At 34.2% G+C, this 23,855-nt stretch overlaps 1 protein-coding gene across 1 annotated transcript in view; it reads left to right on the top strand.

Annotated features, from left to right (window-relative positions):
• LOC129806806 (uncharacterized) overlaps positions 1-23,855 on the top strand; it is a 58,250-nt gene that overhangs the window by 31,149 nt on the left and 3,246 nt on the right. Inside the window, exons 11-21 of the mRNA XM_055855580.1 lie at positions 1,100-2,292; positions 5,022-5,766; positions 6,596-6,810; positions 7,215-7,337; positions 13,855-14,903; positions 15,036-15,412; positions 15,491-15,822; positions 18,060-18,662; positions 18,782-19,000; positions 19,062-19,147; positions 23,644-23,738. Of these exons, the coding sequence (XP_055711555.1) occupies positions 1,100-2,292; positions 5,022-5,766; positions 6,596-6,810; positions 7,215-7,337; positions 13,855-14,903; positions 15,036-15,412; positions 15,491-15,822; positions 18,060-18,662; positions 18,782-19,000; positions 19,062-19,147; positions 23,644-23,738 (5,037 nt within the window). The remainder of the gene's footprint in view (positions 1-1,099; positions 2,293-5,021; positions 5,767-6,595; positions 6,811-7,214; positions 7,338-13,854; positions 14,904-15,035; positions 15,413-15,490; positions 15,823-18,059; positions 18,663-18,781; positions 19,001-19,061; positions 19,148-23,643; positions 23,739-23,855) is intronic.

Here is a 23,855-nt window from a genome sequence, read left to right as displayed (position 1 = left end):
GGGGTTGTCTAGGTGAACATTTCAGCCAATACCGTTAAATCATTTCTAATAAATGGGTTTTCAAGGTTAGATGTAAAAAAAGGATCTAATGTAAATTTTGGAAAGCGAGACAGTTTGGAAAGTAGGACCAATTATTGTGGAATGTGGGGCATTTTCCTAAAAACTTGATAATAAATCAATTAAATATTTTAATTTTCGATAAATAGATTATTAATCATAAGTATTTAAGAAGTTAAAAACGTAAAAGGCGTTACTGAAGAATCAAAGTGTGACTTGCAAGAAGAATTTGGAAAATGTATTGCATGCGTAATATTCGTAACCTTAACACGGTAGTTTTCATTTTCTCTGTTCCTTATGGAAGTTGCTAAAAATATATCAGTGTTTTACTTAATTTTTCGATATTATATTTGTGAAATATTATTAAGTCCGCAGTGAAAATCGAAAGACGTACATTCATTTAAAAGGTGAATAAAAAATATTTGTGTAATATATTAAAGTTAAAAGGACAGAAATGTGATTTAATTTTATGTTGCATTCAAAACAAGTTTTATGAAATCTTTGACAAGTTAACTTTGTAAATGATTTTTTGTGCAGTTAAAATTCGTCAAAATCCCCTGGTAAAAGACTACCAAAACCTTCCAGATTCTGAAGACCACTTTGTTTGACAGACGAACAGACGAACAAATAGCGTGACAACATTTTTCAGAAATCGTTTGAAACTTGGATATGTTAAGAAAAGGGGTCCCCGTGGGGAAGGTGCAAATTTTGGGAGGTAAAAAAATAGAGGGAATATAATACTGGTCTCTCTCTTTGTAGTTCAAACTGTAAAATTAACTGGCCACAGTTCAACTGATAAAATCATGTTCATCGGGAAAATGATAGAATACATTCTGGTTAACATTTTACCCATATATTATCCTTTAATCAGTTCATCCAAATTTTCTATATTTTAGTTTGTTTAAATACAAGATTTGCGCTTGTTTGAAGGATTTGATTCAAAGTTACTGCATAACATCTCCCAACTTCAGCTCAAAATTGAATTTGCATGCAATCCAAGTTTGCTCACGTTAAGAAACTCATTTACAACAAGCTTGTCTAGGTTTATCTGTCTGCCTGTATTTCTAAAGAAAGAAAAGGTTCCTCAGTTTCCGAGAAAGCTAGTTATTTTTACCTTTTCATTTACATTCATGGGGCTACAGGACTGGTTGCCTGGAGAATCAATATTCGATGGGACTACGAAGGAAAAACAATGTGTAGGGCTTCAATGGAAGATGTCTCCAACTCCCATGCTTCCATCAGGACTATACTGGTCATCGCAGCGTTGTTCATTTCTTGGAGGATATGTGTGTAAAAAGACTCCCCAAAAAACCGATAGTGTACGTTTTCGCAATCATACTGTAACAGGAACAGAAGGACGTCTGATATCGCCTGGCTACCCCAATTCCTATCCACCTAATATGGATTATGTAGTGAAGATTGTAAGTCCTGAGCGAACGAGAATTGTAGTCCAGTTTCAGCGAATTGATTTGGAAGCCCAGGATGAGTGTCTATATGATTATGTGAGTGTAGGAAATGGTGACATGGGATCAGATCTTGATCCAGGGACTAATCCTATTCCCATGGCAATGCTCACGGATGTATTTAATGAATGGCGTCAGCAAAGGAAGAGATCTGTGGCAGTGGAGGTCACTGAACAAAGTCTGAAAGCACATATAAAATTGCTTGCAAGCACAAATCGATTTGTCATTTCGCGACTTTTGGAGAGGCGAAAAAGAATGGCTGGAAAGAGTGGAATAGACAATTTTCCATCATATTCATCATATGTTCGATGGTGCGGCAGCTACGATAGCAATATGTCCCGATTTAACTTCATTTCTACTACAAATCAGGCTGTAGTGCACTTTTATACTGACTATTCAATTTCTGGGGTTGGATTTTCAGCTACGTGGACGGCTGTTGATATTACAGGCTGTCCTGAACAGACACTAACTTCGAAGGAGGGCAGTTTTATGAGTCCGAACTATCCTCACTTTCTCTTAAATCAGCTTGACTGTGCTTTCATGATCCAGGCGCCATTGGGCAGAAAAATATGGCTAGAATTTACCGATTTTGACATAATTGATGACGCTTCGGTTATTATTGATTTGGGAGATGGAGAGTTTCATCCTTTTACTGTTTCAAATGTTCTTAATGATGGAGTTTTTCTTAGCGCTTTTGAGAAGCTGAAAATTTCTCTTAAAACTGGTACGAGGCCGAGAGGACGAGGCTTTAGAGCGACATACAAAACAATTGGTAAGTGATATACAAAAATTTTTACGTAAGGATTTTTTTTTATAGAAATACAAACTTAGTGTTCTTTTCTAAATTTAAGATATCGAGAGTATGCACTTTATAAAACAATAAAAAATGTTAATAAAGTAAGGATTATTAAATCTTTCAGTTTTATGTACGAGATTTTGAAAATCTCAACTACTGCAGTGATTGATATAAGTATAATTCCTTCTTTAAGGATTATAAGCATAATCGTTAAAGAAATTAAACAAAAAAAAAGAAGGTTTGAAAAAATTTATACGTATAACATAATATCCTTTTATGCCTATATAAAAAATCTATTTAGATTTTTTGGATTTTTAAGTTTTAGTGGCTCCGCCACACATTTTAAATCAGAAAAATTTCATTAAGTCAAAATTCGAATCTTTTTAATTTTCACATGCTTTGCATATATATGTCTAATTCATTCTCTCACACTCTTCACTCAAGGTGTGACAGAGCCATTGAAATAGAATTTTGTCTTAAGGCTGAAAATAAGTATAATACCATTCAATGAATTTCTTATTATTACTATTTTATTCCACTCAAGTATTCAATGAATTTAACACTAAGGTATTTATTTTTCACCAATTGAAGTTTAATATCTTTTATGATTTTATTTTGAAATATAATTATTGAATTCTATTCCATTTTATAAAGTTTTACATTAATTTTTGCGGAAATATCGTGGGGAAAATGTGTGGAGGACTTTCGATCCTTGGAGTATCTTAAGAGCCACTCATGGTGGATATATTGATAAATTGGACAATTCTCTTATAAGGACCTATTCATTTAAACTTTAGTTTCTAAGATCAATCGCCTTCAAGACTTTAATTTTTATTTTATCTTGGTTCGTTAAATATTATCTTTCTGATATTTCAGCAAAAATTAATGTGAAACTTTATAAAATGGAATTGAATTCATTAATTATAGTTAAAAATAAAATTAATAAAAATATTAACACTAAACCTACTGACCGTTTTTGGTGGTTATGTCTAGCTCACTCAGTCAAATGACAGACCAGACCACAGTAGGTATAGGATACTCAGCAATTTTTTTTTCTTGGAAAAGAAGTAAAAATTAAAATTTACACACTGAAAAATATTTTACATGCATATTTTAAGAAATTCATAAAATTTGATTGCGACATTGTGCCTTTTAGATATGTGTTAATTTTGAAAAGTTTTTAAATCGGTCAAGTTGACCGGTCTTAGTAAGTTTAGTTAGTGTAAATTTTAAATTGGTCAAAAATAAATACCCTATCTCTTAATTTATTGAGCGGAATGGGCGGAATAATGCTTATTTTCTGCATAAAAGACACAGTTCTATGAATACTAAGACTCAAAAATCAAAATGTCGATTTTTCTGTTAGTATGAAAGGACATTGTGCTCTACGTATAAGTTTTTTTCAAGAATTTCTTTTTTTTGCTGAGTTGCTTTAAGGATTATGGGGTGGAATTATATTTATTTCCAGCACTGCAATAGTTGACATTTTTTACATATAGATTTCTTTTATTTTTTATATTTAGATTGCGCAAAAAATCGTCGAATCCGTTGTGTAACCACTCATGAAGAGAGACTGGAAAGAGAACTAAAATTTAAGATCAATCCATGTCATAGGGGTCAAGTTATTGAAAAATATTTTGATTCTAGAATAGCAGAATAGGTGGGGTGGGGCAAAGAATCTGAAATCACATTCATACTTCTAGCCGCTTATGGATGAACATTTAACATTTGCTGAAAACCGCTTGTCGATATCTCTTTATTTTCTCTCTCCATAAGCGGTTATACGCCTGTCAAACGAGTTAGACGGACGAAATGAAATGGCTTTGGAAATCGATTTTTAGCGAGTATAATATCATGAGCTGGATTACTTAACGGTCTTTGCACATTGAAAGTCATTTTCGTCGACAATCGTCTTAATATAAAATTTCCCTCTACGTGCCACATACAGTTTTCTTTAAAAAAAGAAGCATTTTTAACGAAAAATTCTTCCAAAACCTTGAGTTTGTGCTGCGTACATATCACTTTTTGTCGCATTTCACCGCTGAGATTATAAAGAATCTCAGCAAAAAAAAAACATTAAAAGAAACAGAATTAATTAACCCTTTAAGGACGAGTGAGTCACTGCACTGGTGACTCATGGTTAAGACCATGACTTGATGAGTCGCCGGTAAAGAATATTTAGATTTTGAACGTCCTCAGTTTTTGGAGTCGGTAATAGATCATAAAAAATACATATAATTAATATTAACCAGAAATATTTATCTTTCAGCGTACCCTAACTTTTAGCTTATATAAAATGTCACTTTTCGTGCATTTTGTCTATTTCATTGGAAAAGGTCATAATTTTTTCAAAGTTCCTTCAGTTTCGGCTTATTTCATTGATGCAGCATAAGATCATAATTTCACAATTAATTCCAATAGTAGATATCCAACAAAATATCAAAATGAAAAATCAAAAAGTGACAGTTATTATAGAAAAAGCATGTGAAACAGAATAAAGTGGACGTTGGAATACTAGAATTCGTTTTTTACCCGTGATTTTCTTTGTGGAAATAAGAATTATTTGGTTTATGACTATGATGATGACCATTTATCAAACGCTTTATTGAAACAAAATAAAATCTATGAAATTCATTATATTTCTAAATTCTCAAATATAGTGTTGTATCAGTATTTTTTTATTATTATTTTTATCTTTCATATAGCTTATCCTGTAACTGAAGAACGTACACTTCATTTACTAAATGCGTCAAGTGGTGGTATCCTGCTGCATCTAAATTATCCACTTCCTCTGCCACCCGATGTGGATTTTATGCAGCACTTAGTCGTGGAGTTGGGTGAAGTGATAACACTTGAATTGCATGATGTCAGTATTAGTGATGGGGAAAAGTGCTCAAAGGGTAGTACTTTGGAAATCTACGATAATTATGCGGACAACAATGGCACACTGTGGGTTCTATGCTCAATTCATACAGATCAACATTTTCCCACAATCTCACATCATAGCTATACACCAATTTTCATAACATCTTATCTCAACACCCTTCATATACGCCAACGTACGAAGATGGGCATTGATGGTGTTCTACTCAATGCTACTGTTAAAATTCATCCGGATGTCAATTACAAGCCCAAACTGGCATCACGAGAGACATGGGTGGAGTCATGTCAGCCAAATCCATGTCAATTTGGCGGAAAATGTGTTACAAATGGGAATGTAAAGAGATGTCAATGCCAAGGGCACTTTTCCGGCAGATTCTGTGGTCTCACTATCTGTGATTTTGATCCTTGCATTTTTGGCCAGTGTGAACTGACAGTTAACAATTTCCGTTGTAATTGCCTGCCAGGATATAGGGGTGATACATGTGATCAGAAGCAAAAGCCATGTGCTGATAATCCATGCCAAGGACGTGGAGACTGCTTCGAAAAGAATAGTGGCTTCTTCTGTCGGTAAGTTTTTCTTAAAAATTATATACAAATTTAGAGCGGTTACATGTACTAGCAACAACCTAATAACACTTTGCAAAATAAATAAAGGCAAATACTTAAATAATTTACACACTCTAAGAAAATACCGTAAAAATTAGCTTAAAAAATATTTTTTTCATGCTTATGCCCAACGCACAATAACTTTTGATTACTAAACATGTTTTTGACATTTCAATAAGAGTGAGTGAGATCTAGATCTAGTTATCTCGCTCATTCTCATAGGAAATTTTGAAAACATGCTTACAAACAAAAGTTATTGTGCGCTAATCATTACTTACGTATTGCTTTGAATTTTTGTTTAAAAAAAGTTGAATTTTTTATGGCAATTCAAGGCAATTTCTTGAAAAATTGTGACTTTTTTTTTAAGAAACTCGAGATATTTTTCTACAAAAAATTCTACTTAAAGAAATCAAATGTTTTCCATTAGAACAAATTATATTATAATTTTTTAAACATAAAGATAAACTACATCATTCGAATTTGAAACCGTTTTTTCATGAAGTTTAATTGTTTTGCTGCTGGAAAAAATGAGAGAAGGGGTTGTGTAAGTTACTGGAGAAGTTTTTCGTGGGATTTTCTCTTCAATTGCATATCACTTTTTTTATTTAACCCTTTTCTACTCCTATAAACAAGTAATTCAGAAATATTGGTAATTTTATAAATTTCGAGAATATTCTTTTAAAATTTTGCTTAAAACTGATTTCGGTATATAATATGACATTTATTCCTAGTGTTTTTTGAATAGATCAAAATATAAACAATTTTTTTTTACCAAATGCTATCTCTTTAGATGCCATGCCTGGTGGGAGGGTCAAAGGTGTGAAAGGAAGATGATTCACATTCCCTACAAGCCACTTTCAGAAAGAATGCTCCAAGAACCTTTTTGGTTAGGCTTAATTACCGTTTTTGTCGTCCTTGCTATAATTGGTCTTGTATGGTGCGCCAAGAGGCATTTTCCTGAGAAGATCGAGAAACTTCTTGCAGAGGAAGCAGATCGAAATAGACGTAAGTTTATTTTAAGTGCGAACTTTGAATATAAATTTGAAAAAAATAGAAATATAAGTCACGAACCTACATTTTATTACATCATTAACTGGAAAGTTTTTTTTTATAACTAAAAATCGCAGTGTTGTAAATAGGTTTTAGGATTTTTATACTTTTTTATAGGCTTATTATTCTTCAAATCTTCGAAAAACAAGATCTTAAAATAATGCATTTTAGGATCTTGCTTTATTTTATTTTTGTAAATCTTAGAACGTATACCTAAAGTTTTTTTCTCGGGTTTTAGACGTTTTAGATAATAACACCAAAGCTGTGAAAATATTGGATAAAATTCTTTTCACGATTCTTGCAAGTAAAACGTCTTGTTAATCAGTTGAAGGAATATATGGGTATGCGTTTCTTTTCAGCGTCTGGCTCTTCACTTCATTCTCATCATACATCCCTGAGGGAACAACTCCAGTTCACCTCGTCCATTCCTCAAGCAACCATCACGACACCTGGTGTTCCAAGATCAATCTTCGGCCGGCTGGGTATAAGAAAACCATCCATTTTGAGCCTCAGCAGCCCCCAATCAACCGGAGGGGCAACCGCTCGAACATTTTCACTCGACGATCTCTTGCGGCCCCCTCCTCGACGTAAGACAGACAGAGATTTTCACAAAAAGAACCTTTGAAAAATTAAATTCCAGTAGAGAATGTATATATATATATATATATATATATATATATATATATATATATATATATAATTTGCTCTCAGATCTCTATTATTTTGGTTTTTTTCCTTGGAGAAAAACAAGGCAGTTATTGTAAAAAAGTTATTTTTTCATACTATCTTCTCTATTTCTCTATTTATATAATTTTTACTGGTATATAAAAAGGCTCTTTGAAATATTTATGAAATATGAATGCAATTCGGTGTTGTGTTTGCACCAAAATCCTAACAATTCACTAATTCTTCTCTTGATTTCGTACCCTATTTCTTTATTCCAAGGCACATTTTTTATGTGACTTTTATTTCTTCTGAATTATCTGCAGAGTAATTGTGTTAAATGCACTATGTTTAAATTCTCTAAAAAAGCAACATTTTAAAAACAGGATAACCAGTATGCAAATGGTACCAATATATTTTTCATTCAGGATACGTAACGATTTTGCTCTCATTTCATATGCTCGTGCTACATTTTTTGAATCAGATGAATTTCATGAAATCAACACTTTTATTCTTTTATTTCTCAAAAGTATTTCATTTTTTTATCTCGCTCTTTCGAACTCCTTTTGTGAACATTCCACCAAATTCAATTTAGATTTGAGTATGTAAGAGTAGGATATCTGAAATACATTTAAGAAAGAAAAGAATGGACATTTTAATTTCATAAAATTTTTCTGATATCAAAGATGTTTCAGAGGCATTTCGATTTCCAAAACTATTTTTCTCTGTTTAACACACCTGTCTGTATAAGAGATTCTTTTAGTGTGGCTGCTGGTAGGCATATACTGCAAAATTAGAATATTAATACTTCTTTTTTTTTTTGTTTTCAAGTTAAATGAGATTCTTAACAATCTCTGTTGAAGTTTAAGGGAGAAAAAAAGATTGCTTACTCTCACAAAAATTTTGTGGGTATTAAATTAAGCTTTAGGAAGTCATTGTATCACAGGTGATCCGTAAATAAGAAAAGATTCCATTTGTTATATCAATCCAATATCTAAGTTATGTTTGTGGTACTTTAACTCGTTAGTAACTTTTGTTTGGTAAATATATTTTTCAGTTTTTAGTGGGATTGAATAAAATCTAGGATCTAATCATCTCGCTCACTCTCATAGAAAATTTCGGAAACATATTTACAAATAAAAGCTATTGCTGCGCTGGTCATTATTGAGAAACAATAACAATACATTTTTTTTATTTACCAAGGTCATGAAATAAAACTCTGATTACTTTTTTTCATATTTTGGTTATGATATTTTTGCGAAAAAAAATGTAAAATTACATGAAATGCTAAATGTTTGAGGGGAAATATAATATAAATCAGTTTATACTAGTTATGAAATAGAACGCATCAAAATGACGCATTAGAAAAAAATAGCAAACTACTCGACTTTATGAGCAATATACTCTTTCCGACTCGTCGAAACTCTAGGTCTAGTCTAGATAGTTTTATTAATTTAGTAGTCCAAAAACCATGTTTAAAATACTATATTTAAGTCTCAGTTAACAGTTCGGGCATTCCACAATGATTGATCTATTCTGAAAAAGCGTAATAAATCGTCTGTCACATCATCAGTCCTCATATCTCGATTTCATCAGATTTATTCAATTTATTTAAATTAGTTTGACTCAAAAATCAACTCTGACTGGCTATGTAGTATGAATATCAATTAATACTAATTATTAATTAGTATTACTAATTATTAATATTAATTAATACTCTCAGATAGTTGATGAAAAGGATAGAAAAGGATAAAATATTATATGTGAAAAATATTTAAAATTTTGAACGATGTACAATTTTATTTTCGTCATAATTAAAATAATTTACAACCTATGTATGGTTGTTTATATATGGACATTAAGTAAGTTATGACAAATGATTTCCTTCTTGATCAAGTTTTATTTCTATAGTTTCCTTTCTAGTAGAAAACGGACGGAAATTCACTATTATACTCTTTTCTTTAACAACTATTTGATGGACCTCTATTCCCTCTGTGGACGGCGTACTTTAACTTTTTATTACAAATAAACACATCACATCCTTCATGTTATGCAATTTCTGATAATATTGTGGTATTAGTGATCAAAGTTTAGTTTTCTCTTATACTGAGAACTTAGACAAATTAACACGGATTTTGACCTGGATTTCTCCTCATCCTTAATTACTATTTATTAAGACCAACATTACGGAGTTTGTTAACTCCTACCTTGATCGGAATTACTGACAAATCTTTTTACATTGTTTTATTGCGCAAGGTGTTCCCATATCTTTCCAATTTAGTGAAATTTATTCAACAAACATTTTCGGGAGCAGCCAAAATCCCGAAAGGGTTAAAATCATCCCAAAAACCAAAAACCCGAGTAGTCAAAATCCTGAAAGGAGCGAAATTATACGAAAGATAATGTGTGAAATCATTTTTCAAGACACAGAAAATTTCCTTTTGTCTCCAGAAAACGCATATAGAATCGTTGGTGTAGCCATGACACTTTTAAAAACTGAAGATTTTGGCTTTAGAGATATTGTCCTTTTCCAGATTTTGGCGTTCATGATTTTGGCTTCCGGGATTACGATCGTGATCCGAAATTTTATGTCTTAGTCAGACATAAATTTCTTTTCCTTCATAAAGCTTTTATCCTACCTCGTATTGGACATCAATTTAATTCCTTATCAATGCCGTCGCTACCATCATGACTGGCAAGGGCAAGTTGAGAAAACAATGCAAAATTACAAAAGGGAAAACGCACAATATCACTAGGGGAAGATGGTCAATGTCCAAACGCCACAACTATAGATATAGAAATTTTCATGTCACATAGTAGTACAAACAAAACGAATAAAAGTGCACCCAAGTTATAATGCGATTTGATGCTCAGAAATTAAGTTCCAGGACTTTCAAGAAGGAGGGGCAGGGCGTATTCGGCATGTATATCACCTAAGATACTTTCCAATACATATCCAATACAGGTCATCAGTGGTTTAGTTCTTGAGATAATGTCTAAAACATGAGTTTCTGAAAAAGAAATATGGGCTTGAAAAAAGAACTAAACCATCGATGACCTACAGTTTTAGATACGTTTTAGAGACTATCCTAACGGATATTTCATTCATAAATCCTTAAGACGCCCCAATCCTTCTTCTTTGTATTCTTGAGACTGAAAGTGTCGCAAATTCTACATTTAATTTTTAAACATCAAATCGTATTATTCTTAAGTGCAGTTTTATTCGCTTTGTTCCACTATGTGGCACACAAATTTCTACTACTTACTTTCTACTCTACTATACATAGTAGAGTGATCCGTGTTACAGCCTTTGAATATTGCATATTCCCCAGGAAAAAAATTCTAATTAACTGTATTAATTTAGGGGAAAGTGAACTCTGTCTTCATATTAGGTGAGATTCCTAACAATCTCACCTACTATAATCCTAACAAAATCTCATGTCCTCCGATCAGCCCCAAACTTTGCCAAAATGTGTTTCATCACTTCCTGATCCCGAATATATGGGGGGCTAAGTTACGTTCCCGGCCGTCCTGCTGGCCGTCCAGCCGGCCGCTCTCTGGAGCTTAATAGCTACCAAACTAAGAAAGATATCGACTTGCGGTTTTCGGCAAAGGTTATATATCGGATAAATATTGCAATTTGGTGCATTGAACCCTCACCCCCCACCCCTCCTCCCAACATTTTGAATACCCCCATTTTTTTGTTTTCTCAATAGCTGCGCTCCTATGGCATCGATCGGGCTCAAATTAAGTTCCCCCCCCCCCCGACTTCCCTGACCCGAGCTATAAGGGTCCAAAAAAGAATTTCTTAAATGACCATAACTCCGGTTCTAATTTTCAGAATTTAAAAAAATGAGAGCGTTTTGGAAAGCTCTCATGAAATGCCACTTCCCCTTTTAACATCGCAAGTTCATAAAACTACCGCTAGGGGCGCTATTATTATAAGAAAGATTTTTCAATTTTCTAAGTTAAATAACTCAAAAATTCCTTTGTGCATCGGGCTGAAATTTTAGTATGTTGTAACCGCTGATTATACCTATCTAACAAAAAAAAATACTGAAGTCGATCCATAACCCCTGACCCGAGCTATGAGGGGTCAAAGTGCGAAAACTGACCGGCCTCTATCTCCGGTTCTAATTAAAATTTTGAGCTAAATTTTGGGTTTTTGGTTTCGCCTCGATGAGCACTTTCAGATGGAAGTTCAAAAAGCCACCACAGGTGGTGCTGCGATACCATCAAAATTCAAACTCATTTTTCTCAGAAACGGCATTGTGCAAGTTAATCAAATTTCAGAGTGTTGTAGTTAAGGGTCAACTTAAGGGGGGTTCTCCGGGTTCCCCGAAGGTCCCAAGTCCCTATCTCTCACCATTTTGCACTTAAAATAGATGGAAAATAAAACGCCAAAAAAGACATTTTTAAGACATTCGTATACCTCAACTTAAAATGAAGATTGGACCCCAATTTTAGTTCTGAACATTAACAATAGTTCTTTAGAAGATATATTTGTGGTACACAAAACTTTTACCAACAAACTATCTCTTAATCCCATTTTTTTCCAAACGTATGACTTATTTCGGAACAAAAATTTTTCCCAAACGTACGACTTATTTCGGAACGGAGGGAGTATTATTTAACGAATTTAATTCAAGATAATTGAATGGCGTCACCCAACTTCAGCTCTCAATCGAATTTGCATGCATTCCGAGTTAGCTCACGTTAAGAATCTCAACTACAATAAGCTGATCTAGGCTTATCACTAGCTTTTTTTTTATAAGGAATCTGATCAGGTGACCATGTTTCTTTATATTACTAAACAAAAAACCTAAAACTTAATATAAAAAGAAATCCACGAAATGATTACCGATTTCTCATTGTTCTACATTAGATATAGTAATATTATACTAGAAAACAGTGAGAGTAAAAAGGGCCTAACGTATATGCATGTCCTTACTTAAATAGCCCTCTCTTGCTCTGAGAAATACCTATGATAAATAAAACTAATTTCTGTCCTTTTCTTCTGCATTAATAAAAATGTGATATTCGTAACACCACAATATATTTATTTAAAGTTACACAGATTTTGCAAGTTTTTATTCCAGCACTTTCTTCTTCACTTCATAATGCACAGAAAACGAAAAAATGCAATTACTTACTAAATAGAATGGCAAAACATTCCATCTTTGGCGAAATGCTCGAACTCGTGATTGAATTTCTACACTTCAAAAGTGGTTTCGCATCATTCGCAACATTTACCGTTTATCGGTTCACAACTGATTTGTACTGATTTATATAATAAATCACTCGAAAGGCCACGCAAAATACCTTAAGAGTAATGTAGTTAATTTTAGGATAAAAATTACTTACTTTGAGTTATTGATAATTAACACAATTAGTTGAATTACAGATTAAAAATCTGTAATAGAACTAATGTAATTATATCACAGAAAACTAAACAAAATTAAAACTCATGATGAGTTTTGTATAGCCTTAAACAGGAATACTTGTATCTTTAGTTATGAAATAAATTTCAAATTGAATTGAATTCAACACAACACATACGAGATTTTGAGAAAAAATTCAACTTTATCTAACATCACTTAATTGCTTTTTCTCCAATTGAGCATTATTAAGAATCTCGTTTGCCATATCCTAATTGCTTATCTCTCGTTTCTTTTCGATGAAAAAAAGTCTGCATATACTAAAATCCAGCCATTTATTTGTTGTAATTTTTAATAAATCAGTCTATTTTCTTTAATCTACCGTAAATGTGGTTCACTGCTCGCCCCCTGGTCTTCGTAAGCTTTCCTTTAATTCCAGCACTTAAGGATGATAATCACCGATCGGATATTGTTGATTGGATTGGTGAAAACCATCCTAAACGGGTAGAATTAAAGAAAACCTTCCAAAGAGCAAGGGTTAGGGGAGGGGACAGTCACCTTTTGAGTGCCAAAGGCGCCCGCATCTACGATACTCATTTTAATTTTACATTTGTTGTGCATAAATAAAACTGTTAAAATATAAACAGTTAAAATTATTAATAAATGTTCGTTGAAATTTGCGTTTTAAGAAATATGCAATTAAAATCTATTTTCTGCATTTCTTAAATGGACAGATTTTTTTATATGCAGAGCTTAATGTGTTATCCTTTATTGTTTGTCTCTATTAAGTCATGCGTGGCATGTCAAGTATAAGCATATACAATATATTATAAAATGATAAGAATTAGATTGCTTTTTATTGTAAAAATCACTTGACCCGAAAATTAAAAAAAAAATGTGCAAAAGCTGAAATTTAAAAAAAGAAAAGAAAATGAAAACAGTTTATTTCTAAATACAGGAACACCATCTCCAAGAAAAAAAAGAAATAATTCAACACCCACACGAAAGAATGCTGCTGAAAAGAAACAAATTCTTCAGCAGTTGATATCACCAGCTCCATCGTATCCGACTGAGCCAAGGCCAAAATTGAGCTTGGGAGAGCTTATTCAGCTTTCGGACAATCATTTAAAACCGAATATTAACAGTGAGAGCAATTTAAAGGAAACTACTTTTACGGATAATTCCTTATCAGCTTCAACATCAGCTCTCAGGCCAATGGCCATGTCTGATCCAAAGCTAGAGAAAAAGGTGACTTTTGCGAGGCTATTAAGTAAAGTTTCTGCAGAGATAAGCTCAGGATCTGATATGGAAGTTGGAGCTCTCAATAATGCCAGTGGTTTGAGTCTTCCAGTTGATATTCCGATTAGAGCCAGTTCTGTGCCTCCTTCACCTTGCATAAATGAGATTCGATCACCACACAGCACATCCTCTAACCAGGGTAGTGATTCTCTGTCAAGCTCGGATTTAGCTCTAGCTGATATTGGTAGAACAAACAGGAGGATAAAATCAAAAGTTTCAAGTGCGGATTCTATTCTAGCAATGTTCAAGAATTTTGCGTCCTCCAATGCTGCTGCCAATCTCAATCCATCATGTGTTATTTCTCCTTCAACCACTCCAACTGCTTCTAGTCCTCAGGATGATGCTCCTGGAGATGATGATTCTTCCACATCGTCAATGCACACACCAATTAGCTTCTCTAGTGGAGCTCCTGATTCTCCAGTATTTTACCGTCAAAGTACCATTGAAGTACCTGTTTTGGATCCCTTGAGTGTTCATAAATCTCCCAGTTCAAATCTTCTTCACCCCCCAAGTATTCACTTAGAGATTCCATCGGGAGGAAATGGATCAATCAACAAGTGCTTGTCTCCCATTCGAGAAATGCCTACTCCAATGCCTTCACCTGCCCTTACTCCAATCATGCCCAGGCCTCAGAGGACTAGAAGTCCAAGTCCACACGATGATCCACTTTCAGGAAGTTTCAGCGATGAGGAAAATAATAAATTTGACGTAAGTCTGATAAACTCCTTAAAACTTTTCTCATTTTTCGCTCTTTTATCTTACACGCTATATAATATCTATATCTCTAACTTTAATTTCTTCTTTCTGGGAATGATATCTTCCATGTAGCAATATTTTCAGAATCTCTCTCAGCAAGTTATGGTTACTTTTCATCCGGATAATACACGAACGGATTCAGAAGTTGAGAACTTTTCCCTTGACACTCCAACTTCAGAGCCAATTTCTACACATTCTATAAGAAGAAGTAAATTCCAGAAGCGTGCTCCTGCAATGTCCATTTCTATTGACATTGACCCACCTACACCAGAGCAAGAAACTGACCGTAAAATGTCACCTAATCGTCCGAGAGAGCTCGTGATTCCCACCTTGACCATTGAAACTCCGAGTCCCACGAAAACAGCCCCATCAGTGCAACTCTTTCCAGGATCTCCGCCACCGCAGCGGGCCAGTATAGGGGAAACCAGCTTTCTCTTCCCCAATAAGCAGCAACAGAAACGGTTAGTTGTCCCAAAAGTCTATATTTTTGTGCTTCGTTGTGTTGAGAATATCTTAATTTGTAATTAAATTTATTGCAGATTGCTCAAACAGCTGGAAAAACCAACATCTCTTGATTTGCCTTTTACACCACCCTTGATTACTATCACTTCCAATATGAGTGAAGTGGAGTCTGATATGGAGAATATGTCTCCAGCTCCTGGAAAGATGCAGACAAATGCTCATTTGGGAGTGCCTGGAACTACGGGAATGTGCTATTTGAGTCCTTTCACAAGTGTCACAAGGAGTGATAGAACAACATCTGAGGGAAATTTGAGCTCGTCGGGATATTCAAGTATGGCCAGTCCAGGACCAAGTAGATGTAATTCCAATAATCCGCTATGTCCTAGCGAGAATGAAGAGCCAGGAAATGGTAAGTCTTTTAAAAATATTACTTTCTGGTGCAATTTCAGTAGTAAAAATTTACTACTTTTCGAGTTTGTTAATCGAACTGAGAGAGCATTAATATTATTGTTACGATCTATAGATGGGGGGGGGGGGATAAGCGTAAGCATCCCTACAACCATTCACAATTGCCCTAGATGAGTTACTTTAAGAAAAAAGGGAAACGACTGAGTATAGTATTCAGTCCTGTTCGTTTCTGATCTCTTCAGAGAATGCGACTATGTTGAAAACGTTCAGTTCTCCTCTTTGGTAACTTTATAGTTAGTTTCTCACACTTTTTTCGTCCTGAGTGTTTAGAATGGAACGAAAGTTTGCCAACTCAATCTACTTTTTCATTCTTGGAAGAACAGAACAGCAAGTGCTCCACAGTCCTCTGCTTCTTCTTTTCTATAATGGGGCGGAAACAGCCTCACACTTTATCAGGGAATAACAAGGCTTAGAGACAAATACTAACTGCTTCTGTGGGGATCTCAGTGTAGCAATAGGCAAGACCGTTGGCTTTTGGACGGATCGATCCAGGGCAATTCTCCATGCGCCTGCCTTCATGGTCTGACTTCAGGTTGTGCTTCACTTCACACTAGGACATAATTCTCTTTGAGTGGAGTTATGCTAGGGTAATCTTTATACCAAGATGTTACCAGAGACTCCTCGTTTCCCACATCTTAATGACCAATTAACTTTTCCTAGAAGCCTAGAAGCCGATCAACTAATACATTTTCAAGTAAATTAGTCTATGCTGTTGAAATTTCCCTTAAAACGAAAAAGGTCGTTCTATTTTGCTTTTACTTACGTCTCCAGAGCATTGACAGCAAAAAAGTAGACATGAAGCTCGAAGAATCTCATAAAGAACATCAATCAGTTTATTATATAGACTGGTTGATGGGACGGGAAATGCTCAACCCGTACGATACGAACGAAAGAAGGCCAAATCCTAAAAACGCGGTCTACAATCCCATCCGATATCACTATTTGAATCATTTGAATTTAAGACTTCATATTAAGTCTAATCTAATCATAACATACGGTTCACTAATTTGCTTACTTAAGTTGCTGCAACGTCTCTTTAAGAGACTGGGCCTCTCGCACTAACGTCCTCCAGTCCTGGCCACACTCCGCCATCTCCCTCCAACACCTTAGTACCCGCAGATGTTTAAAGACACTGGCCATTACTACTTACTTCCATCGTTTCATCCTTTCTTTCAGGATGTTCCATGTCTTTTCATTTTTTTTTCTCTTCAGTCTCACTATAAAATTGTTTAGTCGTCTCTGCTTGCTTATTTGGTTGAAAAACAAATCCCCAACAAATCAAGACTACAAATCAACTCCAGAAGGTACTAAGGCTTGTCTGCCTTATCACAATAGGGGACATGAGATCTTGCCGAACTTCGCCAATAGTTGCCATTCTAGATATGAGACGCTCAGAGCAAAAGTTAACCATTTTAATAGGAAAATGCATACAAAAAAGACCACTCAAAAGAGCGTCTCATATAGCACCTCTACAATTTTTCTTGCAATAAATTGCTACCCAACGACAGGCATATATGGCATCTGGAAATATTAAAATGCCTACAGAACATCCCAGTTAAGGTAGAACTGGTAGAACTTCATTATCTTAGAATCAAAAGACCAGTGGAGGGTATCTCAGCCAAATTCTGTTTTCCCTCTCCATATAACTTTATTGTACTTCATAAACTATTCCAAAATAAATCTCTAACTCTGACATATAAAGGGGATGGATACAATAGACTGACTATAGTCATAAGACTCTAGTCTGTTTTTGGGATCGCTTCGAAATAGATTAAAAAAAATTTACATATTAATATAGGTAAATGAAGCGCAAGTAATTTTAAGATAATATATTTAAATCATAAATTCGAGCATTTCGCAATGTATCGAGCGTTTTAACTCTTTCGTCTCTTTTGGGACTCTGAGTACCCAAAGCAGCATATGAATAATCAGTGAAAAACAGTGTTTTTTAATTATTCAGAACTGAGAAAAATTCAATTCTTTTGGATTATTACAAACTATAAGGATGTCCAAATGTAAGATATTTTTTGTTGGACCTCAATTAATTCCTGAGCTTAGATATTTTTGATTAAAAAATAGTGAAATTGGCTTGCAGCATATGCTGCGGTCCGGAAAGAGTTAAGACTGCTTTATGTTCTGTTTATGTATTTCTTGGAAATGAGTTTCTTATATTTCAAGGATCTTCAGGTTCGGGATTGAGTGTTCCATCGATACATAGTGTTCGCCGACAAGGGATTTTGTTTAAAGCTTGCCAATCAACTACTTCAACTGGTACAGGGAATTCTGGCACAAGGGAACATCATAATAGAATAAGAAATCGGTCAGATTCTGAGACACTAAGTGATGAAGCGCTCCTTGAGTCGAATGATGAAGGTATTGGTACTGATCATATTGATGAGAAAATTGATGAGGGTGAAATAAGGAGTGCTAGAGATTTGGAAGTGTATTTGGGAAAGGAGTTGATTGAAAATGGAAAGAGCATTCTGGAGGAACCCGTAGCAATGGCACAGCTTCAATTACCATCAATTGTTATACAAAGTGACATTGGTGAAAAAGCATTATCACCAGTTTCTTCAAGGTCCGAGAGTCCTTTAAGTGAGAGAATGACGGGTATGGGAAGATTTTCGCCACTGTTTTATGGCAAGAAGGATCAACAGTTACCATTTACGGATTCGGATGGATTATATGACTTCCCTTCGTCAGATGGTAAAGGAAACACCATGACGACCAATCACAGGAAGAATACTGGAAAGAGAAGAGAGAGAAAGAGTTCTTTTAGAGGTAATTACTGTGCTAGGTGGTTATAGTGGCAGCTTTCAAAAAATCTCTGTGAAAGTTGAGAGAAGGAGATAATTTTTATTAATTATTATTCTTATTATTCTCAACATTTTTGATTCAAGGACACAATCAATCACCCAGCAAGAGCACAACGCACTTAGAGTTACCCAATAAGGACATGCAAACCCAGCATAATACACAAAACTCAAAGTATCACCATGGTATTTTTGGGACGAGCAGAAAAAGTCCCAAAAGACGACCACTACGGCTCCATGTTGCAAGTAGTTCATCGTCATCAGAGAGTCTTCTTTCACCAATGGACATTTCTCCAAAAATCAAATGTAATGATTTACCACACAGTCATTTCTCTAAGCATTAATTTAATTCTTATGTTACTTCTAGTAACATCGTCTCTAACAAAGACGACTTGTCTCACATACTCTCCAGTAAGTGTTGGTCAATTGGATTCTGGAGAGGAGGTTGAAGAGGTGAGTCTGTTTAAGATATTTATTTTTTTAAATAATTAAATTTCGTCAAAATTCATTCAAAATAAAAATTAGGAACAAATAATATATATTAGAAAAATTATTGGGCGAATAATCATGGCGAATTGTGGCAAAGCAACTGGTTGCATGCAATTAATTTTAGATGACATTAATTTTAAAACCATCTGTATTGTTTGAAAATTTCTCTACATTAATGTTTTATAACATTCTTTAGATGCCATACGATTAATTAATTATTGCGGTGATCGATGACAAGGTTATTTTTCTTCATAATCATTTTCTTTCACTTCCATTTTCCCATATTTTCCATGTATTTAACTATTTTCAATGGCTGGCTGTTGCCGAAATCATCATAATTCATGGACTAGAAAAAATATATAAAGACTTTTAAAATTTGAGTATACAAAGATGATTGAATTATAATGATTTTGTCCTCAGTTAAGATTATGTGCTCTCCTTTACTGTATTCTTGCTCATTTGTTATAATTTATACTATAAAGGGAAGTGAGGCACCTTTAAATTGAGACAGCTTTGAAATTGAACCTTTTTCTCGTATTTTTAAATGGAATTGAGCCTTATCATAATGTAATTTTGCTTCGAAATTGATTTGTGGATCTACAGTACCATTCAAAACATTAAATACACCCTTTGTAAGTTTAAATACACTTGGTTTGGACCGAGAAAACGCTGTAATATCCAGTTCTATTGACTGCAATACTTTCATATATAAACCTAAGAACACTTTTAAACAAAATTTGAGAAAATACATAGGCTAAAAAAATTTATAATCCGAGATTCAGTAAAAAATGAACTTTTTCACAAAAATGCAATAGTGGCCCCACATACTAATACTGATCTAATTTTATAATCATTTAATATAAGCTAAATTCTATTAATAAATATTATTAAGAGTCATAAAACCTGAAAATTGTTCCGAGGGAATATTTTTGGTATAAATTGTGGTCGGTTTCGGTGGGATCTGTTCTGAAAAGGGTTTCTTCTTTAAATATTAAAATTTCCAGCCCAAATTTTCAGGATTTTCTCGACCAGAAGGTTCGAGGGAAAGCGCCGACATCAGTTCCAATCTTGGTGGAAGCACTTCAGGATATATGTGCAGAGTTCCTTCTGATATTTTGGAGAAATTGATCAACAGGATGCCCCGAATCTGCGAATCTGTGTTAAGCTAAAGGAGGATTCTTCGAGGAGAACTGAATTTGATGATTTTATTCATGTTTTTTAAATAAAAAAATGAAATAAAAGAAATGAAAATGAGACAATAATAAGAAGTAATTTGAAAAATAATAAAAAAAAATATATGAAAAAGTAGAATTTGGGCTAGATATTTTAATATTTAAAGAAGAAACCCTTTCAGAACAGATCACGCCGGGTACCGACCACAATCCATACCAAAAATATTCTCTCGGCATAACTTTAATTTTTCTAACTCTTAATAATATTTAAAAATAGTATTTAGCTTATATTAAATGATTATTAAAAGATTAGATCAGTTTTAGAATGTGGGGCTACTTTTTTATTTTTGTCCAAAAAGCTCATATTTGACTGATCCTCAAATTATAATTTTTTAGCCCATGTATTTTCTCAAATTTTATTTAAAAGTGTTCTTAGGTTTATATATGAAAGTATTTCAGTCAGAACTGGATATTACAGCGTTTTCTCGGTCCAAACCAAAAGTTTTTAAACTTACGAAGGGTGTATTTAATGTTTTGAATGGTACTGTATATTATATCATAGTAAGCTCCAATTCCATTTGAAAGAAGGAGAAAAAGGTTCAATTTTAAAGCTGCCCCAATTCAAAGTACTGAATACTTTGCTGATATAAGGAAGGAAAGTTGCAATAGAGATGGAATAGTGAAGTCTCAAAAAAAAGTAATCTATATTTTAAAATGCCATTCTGATTGTTCGAATAACTAAAGAAGATCATTTGTAAAACAAATTTTATATATTTCACGTAATTAGAGTAGAGTATTATATTAGCCATCTCTGCTACCGATATTTCCTTCCTAAATATAATCGCTTTTTTCTATGTTAATTTCCTCCTAATTTCACTTATACATATTTTGTATTTTCCATTTTAAGCCTTAATTATTATCAATAGTTTTTTCTGACTAAAGTTGACAATAGTGGAATGTAATATGTATGATTCGCACGCCTTGAACCTTCAAACGATGCAAATATTCTCTTTGCAAAGAATTGGTTCGTCATTTCTTATTTCATATTATAAACAAGGTTTATTTTATGATTATGGGGATATGGAGCAGTTTTGAATTGGGGCAGCTTTAAAATCAAGCTTTTTGTCCTATTTTGAATTGAAACTGGACTTAGCAATGATGTAATTTAGTTCCACAAACCATTTGTGAAGCTAAAATACGTCATGAAAATGCTCAACTCAATTAGCTGAGATTCTTTACAATCTCAGCTTTTGTAGTCACAGGTGAAATGCGACCTCGTTAGATCGGGCCCAAAGTTTGAATTTACACGTTTTGACACTCATAGATCACGAATATCATATGCACCAAAAATCGATTTTCGTGGATGTCCCGTCCCGTTCGTCCCGTCCGTCTGTCGTATAACCACTTCTGGAGAGAGAACGGAAAGAGATATCGACAAGCGGTTTTCGGCAAAGGTTAAATGTCGATGGGCGGCTAGAAGTAAGTGATGTCAAATCCATCCCCACCCCCTCCTACCGCCAATTTTAAACATCCCCAAATTTAGTTTTTTTCAATAACTCAGCCCCTATGGCATCGATCAACCTCAAATTTTAGTATGTTATAGCTTGATCTAAGAGCTTTCGATCAATACCAAACTTAAGATTTCCCGACCCCCCTGACCCGAGCTATAAGGGTCCAAAAAACAATTCTTAAAATGGTCATAACTCCGGTTCTAATTATCAGAATTTCGATCAGACAATGCGATCTGTCCGATTTTGCCGTTTAAGTGTGAAAAATTGACTTTTCCCATAATAACGCTTTGAAATCACTCAGATGCCAATTTGACTGCTTCTACTCGACCAAGCCACTTAAAATATGGTTTTAAATGGAAAGTTCCACAAAATACAACACTTTTTTGATATAGTTGAAGTTCATCAAATAAACACTTGGGGCGCTCTTGGCGAAAAAACGAGTTCACAAACAAACAACCTCGATTATCTCGGTTTCTGAGTAACCGATGAGATCATGTTCTACTGCAAAATTATAGAGAACATTCTGGTCTACATTTCACCCATATATCACTTTTCTGTCAGTCCATCCAAATCCTTGATAATTTGGTTTAAATACAAAATTTGTATAATTTCACGAATTTGATTTTGGAGATATAGGCCGGTTAATTTTCGCACCTTGACCCCTCATAGCTCGCGTCAGGGGTTATGGATCGACTTCAGTATTTTTTTTGTTTGATAGGTATAATCAGCGGCTACGACATACTAAAATTTCAGCCCGATGCACATAGGAATTTTTGAGTTATTTATAGCGGTTATATAGCGATAGGTTTATGAACTTGCGATGTTAAAAGGGGAAGTGGCATTTCATGAGGGCTTTCCAAAGCGCCCTCATTTTTTAAATTCTGAAAATTGGAACCAGAGTTATGACCATTTTAAGAAAATTTTTTTGGACCCTTATAGCTCGAGTCAGGGGGGTCGGGGACCTTAAGTTTGATACTGGTCGAAAGCTCTAAGGTCCAGCTATAACATACTAAAATTTGAACCCGATCGATGCCATAGGGGCGAAGCTATTGAGAAAACAAAAAAGGGGGGTATTCAAAATGTTGGAAGGAGGGGTGGGGGTAGGAGGTCAATGCACCAAGTTGCAATTTTCACCCGATATATAACCTTTGCCGGAAACTGCAAGTCGATATCTCTTTTAGTTTGGGAGCTATGAAGCTCCAAAAACTGGACGGACGGACAGACGGGAACGGTTTTTAGCCACCCATATGTTCGTGATCAGGAAGTGTCTAAACACGTTTTGGCAAAGTTTGGGCGTGATCGGAGGACATGAAATTTTGTTAGGATTATAGTATGTGAGATTGTTAAGAATCTCACCTAATAGACGTCTTTAAATTATTGAGCGGCACTATGTATACACTGCTGTCTCCGACTGGCAAAGCGTCCCAATTGCGAAATATTCGATCCAATAATTTAATTTAATTTCTAAACAACTACTTATAGTAAATTATTTCATTAAAAAATTCTATCGATCATAATTTATTTCATTCAAAATCTTAATTTTATGTAATTATTTAGTACATGTAGTTTTTTTTTGCAATTTTATGGTTGTTTTATTTGATATCACTTGATGTGTCAGAAACATTATCCTTGTTGCTTTTAACTGTGTTTGTGCTTAAAAATTACTCATATATAATTCGTTAAGCCAATCAAGAATAAATTTTAATTAATTTTGCGTATTTTATATATTGTTCTTCTTTTACTAATAATGCTTACGATCCAATAACGGACCAAAAAGACTTTGCTCAGTGTCACGAAATTTCAAGATACTACAGCATGCACCGTACCAACAAAAAAAAATCATAAACTTCGTGCTATTGGAAATCAGATAAGGTAAGCAGATATCGTGTGGGTCGCACGTCAAAGAATGAAATTGGCCAATTATGTGTCTTATTACTAAGATGAAATTATTAAACTGTTATAATTTTCTTATTTGCTGAATGGGGCGAT

This window comes from Phlebotomus papatasi, chromosome 3 (genome assembly GCF_024763615.1).
Source record: "Phlebotomus papatasi isolate M1 chromosome 3, Ppap_2.1, whole genome shotgun sequence".
Taxonomy (NCBI): domain Eukaryota; kingdom Metazoa; phylum Arthropoda; class Insecta; order Diptera; family Psychodidae; genus Phlebotomus; species Phlebotomus papatasi.
This window is presented reverse-complemented; position numbering and strand designations above follow the sequence as displayed.